General features: G+C 39.2%; 1 protein-coding gene across 1 annotated transcript; it reads right to left on the reverse strand.

Moving 5' to 3' along the window:
- Window positions 1-5,368: 5,368 nt before the first annotated feature.
- On the reverse strand, window positions 5,369-6,319 carry LOC112806328 (olfactory receptor 52K2). The gene has a single exon (XM_025848617.2). It carries the CDS (start codon window positions 6,317-6,319, stop codon window positions 5,369-5,371), a length of 951 nt encoding a protein of 316 aa, XP_025704402.1.
- Window positions 6,320-6,569: the final 250 nt, after the last annotated feature.

Below are 6,569 nucleotides of genomic sequence, written 5' to 3' on the forward strand. Positions count from 1 at the left end.
GTGTGCTCTTTACCAGCACTTGTCTTTTTTTGAGAATAGCCAATCTGACAGGTGTTAGGTGATAGATAACTCATGTGATTTGCACTTCCCTCACAATGAGTGACAATAAATTTTTTTTCATATGCTTGTTTGCCATTTGAATGTCATCTTTGAGGAAATGTCTATTCAAGTCCTTAACCTATTTTAAAATGGGGTTATTTTTATATTATTGAGTTGTAAGAGTTCCTTATGTTTTAGAAATTAACCCCCTATCAAATATATGGTTTGCAAATATTTTCTTCCATTCCATAGTTGCCTTTTTACTGTTGACTATTTCCTTTGCTGTACAGAAGCTTTTCAATTTGATGGAGTCCCACTTGTTGACTTTTGCTTTTGTTTCCTCTACTTTAAATGTCCTATCCATGAAATCATTGCCAAGACCAGTGTTATGAAGATTTTCCCTTATGTTTTCAGAAGTTTTATAGCTTCCGGTTTCATGTTTAAGTCCAATTTGAGTTGATTTTTGTATATACTGTAAGATAAGGATACAATTCCCTTCTTATATAGATGCCCAGTTTTCCCTAACCATTTGCTGAAGAACAAGGGTGTATTCTTTTTTTTTATTTTATTTTGCTATGTTAATCACCATACATTACATCATTAGTTTTCAATGTAGTGTTCCATGATTCATTGTTTGCCTATAACACCCACTGTTCCATTGAATACGTGCCCTCTTTAATACCCATCACCAGGCTAACCCATCCCCCAACCCCCTCCCCTCTAGAAGCCTCAGTTTGTTTCTCAGAGTCCATAGTCTCTCATGGTTCATCTCGCCCTCCAATTGCCCCCCTTCATTTTTCCCTTCCTACTATCTTTTTTTTTTAACATATAATGTATTATTTGTTTCAGAGGTACAGGTCTGTGATTCAACAGTCTTACACAATTCACAGCACTCACCATAGCACAATACCCTCCCAATGTCTATCACCCAGCCACCCATCCCTCCCACCCCCCACCACTCCAGCAACCCTCAGTTTGTTTCCTGAGATTAAGAATTCCTCATATCAGTGAGATCATATGATACATGTCTTTCTCTGACTAAGGGTATATTCTTGACAAGGATACTTGTCAAGGTTCAATTGATCATATATGTAGATTTATTTCTGGGTTTTCTTTTTGTTCCATTGGTTTATATATCTATATTTATGCCAGTACCATATCATTTGATTTACTATAGCTTTTTAATATATTTTGAAATCAAGAAGTGTGCTGACTCCAGCTTTGTTCTTCTTTCTCAGAATCGGTCTGACTATTCATGGCATTTTGTGGTTCCATGTGAATTTTAGAATTCTTTTTCTATTTCTATAAAATATCTTTGTGGTTTTTATAGAGATGCACTGAATCTGTAAGTTGCTTTGGGTAGTATGGACATTTTAATAAGTCTTCCAATCCATGAACACGAGAGGTCTTTCCATTTGTCTGTGTCTTGTTTAATTTCTTTCAATGACATTTTGTAGTTTTCAGTATTTAAGTCTTTCACCTCGTAAGTTTATTCCTAAGCATTTTATTCTTTTTGGTGCTGTTGTATATGGGATTTTTGTCCTAATTTCAAGACAGTATATAGAAACAAAACTAATCTTTGTATCTTGATTTTTGTATTCTGCAAACTTACTGACTTATTTTAGTTCTAACAATATTTTTATGGAATGTCTGGGATTTATTATATATAAGGTTTGTCACTGACAAAGGATATTTTACTTCTTCCTTCCCAATTTGGATGCCTTTTATTTCTTGTTTAATTGCATTGTAGGACTTCAATACTACATTAAATAGAATTAGCAAGAGTGGGAATTCTTGCCTTGTTCCTGATTTTAGAAGAAAAGTTTTCAGTTTTTCACATTGAGAATGTTAGTTATAGCTTTTCATATATAGCCTTTATCAAACTGATGTATATTCCTTCTAGTCCTAATTGATGTTATCATTGAAGGATATTAAATTCTTTCAAATGCTTTTCTTGAATCTATTGAAGTGATCATGTGATTTTTTTTTTATCCCTTATCCTGTTGATGTGGCATATCATTAATTGATTTTTATACATACAAAAATCCCTGGGATAAGTCCCACTTGGTTGTAGTGTGTGATCCTTTTAATGTGTTGTTGGATTCGGTTTGTTAGTATTTTATTGACGATTTTCACATTTACACTCATCAGGGATATTATCCTTTTTTCTTGTGATATCTTTGGCTTTGGTATCAGGGTAATGCTGGCTTCATAAAACGAGTATGAAAGTATTCCCTCTGCTTCAGTGGTTTTTTTTGGGGGGGTTGTTTTGTTGGTGGTTTGTTTGTTTTGTTTATTTTTAATTTTATTTTATTCTGTTAGTCACCATACAATACATAATTAGTTTCTGATGTAGTGATCCACACTTCATTGTCTTCATATAACACCCAGTGCTCCATGCAGTACGTGCCCTCCTTAATACCCATTACCAGGCTAACTCATCACCCCCTCCCCTCTAAACCCTCAGTTTGTTTCTCAGAGTCCATAGTCTCTCATGGCTCATCTCTCCCTCAGATTTCCCCCCCTTCATTTTTCCCTTCCTTGTCCTAATGTCCTCCATGCTATTCCTTATGTTTGGGTTTTTTACAGATTTGAGAAGTAGTGTTAATTCTTTAAATATTTGGTAGAATTCACCAATGCAGCCTGGGTTTTTCTTTAATGGGAGGTTTTGATTACTGATTCAATATTCACACAAGTTATGCTTAGGCTTTCTATTTCTGCATGATTTAGTTTTGGTAGGTTATGTTTTAAAAGCAATCTCAAAGCTCCATGCCCCAGCTGTACATATTCCCTTTTGACAGACGTATACTGGATCTAACTTTATCTTTCCTAACTGTTGGCCTCGGGGTAATGTGTACTCGGCACTCTCCCATGATGGATGATTGCCTAGGATGTTCAGATGAAATGAGATTTTTACGACACCTTTTTTTTTTTTAAGATTTACTTATTTATTTTAGGGAGCCTGGGCGGGGGCAGGGGTCAGAGGGAGATGGAAAGGATAAGAGAAAAAGAATCTCAGGCAGACTCTCTGCTGAGCACAGAGCCTGACTTGGGCCTCGATCCCAGGACCATAAGATCATGACCTGAGCTGAAATCAAGAGCTGGGTGCTTAACTGATTGAGCCACCCAGGCATCCCTCTACATAACACCTTTAAATTTGGAGCTTAAATTACCAAGCACAGCAAGGCTGAAGAGATACAGACTATATGAAGAGAACTTGACCAAAACCCTAATGTGGCAAAGTGTTGGGCAAATTGCAGACAAGACCAAAAAAAAAAAAAAAAAACAGCTTTGAATTGAGAGAAAGCTGATGATGGAACAGAGGACAACACTATTGAGTTAGACATGTCGTGCTTGTAGGAAATAGGTCTAGAGCCATGGTCAGGGAGGCTGAGGTGATAGGCTTAACTGAGAGACTATAGCTTAGAGTCCTAACATCCAGACAGGAGCCAGATAAAGTAGAGAGGGTGTGAAGGAGCAAAGGACCTTACTTTGCCCCTTGACTCCACTCTGCAGGGATAAAACCTAATGCCATGGGAGCAGGGATAAAAAGCAGATGGAGTGGGGAATGGCCATAGCTTAGATAACTGCTTTAGAAGTCACTGATAGAATATTACAATGCTTCAACTCAATTCCATTTGCTTTTCTGTCTTTTGTGCAGTCCATATTCATTTATATTTATCCACATATTTAGCTTTTCTGGTGGTTTTCAATCCCTCCTGCAATTCTGTTTCTGACTCATTTTCCTTCAGCCTGAACGGCTACTTTCAGTTTTGCTTTCAGTGCAGGTCTAATATTTACATTCCTTATGTTAGTCATCAGGAGGATAAGAAAACTTGTTTTGGAAATAGCTTCTTTCAAGGTATGCTACTCTGTTTATGTTGTTAGAATTTGCTGTTTTTAAGCTTTCCACCTGTCCCAACTATGCTCACAAGAAACAAGAGGTTTTAACCACATAGGAACTAAAGGTAGAATATTGTGTGTGTGTGTGTGTGTGTGTGTGTGTGTGTGTTTATATTTATGTTTATGTTTATGTTTTGGTGTTAGAGGGAATTATAAAAGCAGAGATGGGAAAAAGTGTAAGACGCTGGGTTCTTGCTACAGCCTTCCCTCTTTGAAACTTCCAACCTTCCATACCACATCTGGCATAGGCTCAGATTCTTTCAAAGCTAAATAATATGTAGAGACAGAGACAGAAATGGAGTCAAAATAAGATAGAGATATATAATTTCTAAACAGTAGTCTGAGGAAACAAGGGAGTCACAAAATAAAAGAATGCATTTATGGAAGATGGTATATGAGGGTTTGTGTGACCACACAAATTCTAGTTGTCAGGATGAACATTAAAGGAATTTTCTAGTATGTAAGTTTGCATTGGATAGAAGAAAAGAAAAGAGAGTACAGGTCAATATCCCCATTTCCTATCTACTTTGCCTACCTATTTCTTTCATGATACTGGGCCTCGGGATGGGCAGGTCAGAGACCACAACCATTGTGTTTCACATTTCCTTCTTTGTCTTAGGACATAGACATAAGAACAGCACACCCACCTTAACAAAATATATATTCCCAGTACCCAGCACAGATTTGGTACTGTGTTTTGTGACTGGATTATCTTGATAATCTTGAAGTAAATGAAGAATTCACATTCTTGGTGGAAACATAAGCTATATCTGTGTGCAAATAAAGTGTTGCATGATGTATAATGAAATGTCAGAGGACACGTTTTACTCAAAATGTTTAAAGAAAGTGATTGACCATGAGAATACAGAGGTCAAAAGAAGTCAAAGAATACATAAGCTGACTCAATTGAAGAAATAAATTTTAACAAGCAAAACTGATTTGGAATCTGTAGTGCTGGAAGATCATGAGCTCCCCAAAACTGGTAGTGTTTAGCCAGACACTGGACATCAGCTTTCAGACCATATAGGTACTCTTGCCTCAGATGAAATTTTGGTCTTTCCCAGGTCCTGATCCCAATGACTCTGGTTAGAAACTCAGGTTCTCACAGTCTGAGTAAATGAACTTGAAAGCACCTTTGTGTCTTTAGATGATGTTACCAAGAGGAGAGTGTGTCAAGCCTTTGTCATGCCTCTTGACAGAGTGGGCTCTTTGAGAAGACAGCAAAGTCAGCAGTTTGAATTCAAAGGCTACGAAAGGACATAGCACCATGAATCCTGATCAGACTGGTGACTGAGTTTCAGGACATCATTTGGTTTTTCTCATTATACATGGAAATCTGGCATCCTTCCACTTCCTCTCATACCCCTGCTCCCATTCCAGCATCCAGTCTGTCCCACTCTTTCTCCACCTGTCCCTCACTCTACACTTATGCATCCTTTCTTGGGAATTGTCCTAAGATTCGCTCACGAATCTGCTTGGTCTTGACGCCATAGATGATGGGGTTGATCATGGGTGGAAAAAGAAGATAGAAATTGGCAAGGAGTATGTGGACATGAGGGGCAACCTGGCGAGCCACACGGTGCATGACTGAGGAGATGACCACAGGTGTGTAAAAGGCTAAGATTGTACCTATGTGAGACACACATGTCCCAAAGGCCTTGTAGCGGGCCTCCTGAGAGGCAAGCTGTAGAACTGCCCGAAGGATGAAAATATAAGACAGGGTAACAAAGAGCAGGTCCAACACCACTATAAACATGGCCACAGCAATGCCATAGATACTGTTGAAGCGAGTGTCCCCACAGGCCAGCCTTACCACGGCCATGTGCTCACAGTAGCAGTGGGCAATCACGGGGCCTCGGCAGTAGTGGAAGCCCTTGAGCAGAAAGGGGAGTGGAGTCATTAGTGTCACAGCCCGAGCCACAGCAGCCATGCCAATCTTGGTGATAAGGGGCCCAGTCAGCACCGTAGTGTAGTGCAATGGCTTACAGATGGCCACATAGCGGTCAAAGGCCATGGCCAGCAGCACTGCTGACTCCATGATAGAGAAGGAATGGAGAAAGAACATCTGGACCAGACAGCCATAGAAGCTGATCTCCCGATCTCTGAACCAAAAAATAGCTAACATTTTGGGAAGTGTTGTAGAAGAGAGGACCAGATCAATGGCTGCCAACATGGCCAGAAAGAGGTACATGGGCTCATGAAGGGCTGCATCAGCCTGAATAATGAAGAGAAGGGTGCAGTTGCCTAGCAGGGCCAGAGTATAGGCAAAGCAGAATGGAATGGAGATCCAGTTATGTAGGTGCTCCAGGCCTGGGATCCCCATCAACACGAAGATTGCCGGATGGGTTGAGGTGATATTGGAGGCTGATGTGGCCATTGGAAATTTTCTTCCTATTGTCTACTTCCACAGGGCTCCTCCAGAAAGTATCCAGTGTCAGCAGAATTATAGCATTCAATTTCAGACTCTGACCATTCACATGGAAGGATTAGCCCTTGATCTCATTTCTAGACCTTCAATTAGAAAATAATCCTAATATACATTATGAAACATACATGATCTCTGCCCTCAATGTGCTTAAAAATCATTAGGTAATCAGAACATTAAATACCAATTGAGCTAGTATCAC

This window comes from Callorhinus ursinus, unplaced genomic scaffold (genome assembly GCF_003265705.2).
Source record: "Callorhinus ursinus isolate GAN/ISIS: 27379988/994484 unplaced genomic scaffold, GSC_fseal_2.0 scaffold35, whole genome shotgun sequence".
Taxonomy (NCBI): domain Eukaryota; kingdom Metazoa; phylum Chordata; class Mammalia; order Carnivora; family Otariidae; genus Callorhinus; species Callorhinus ursinus.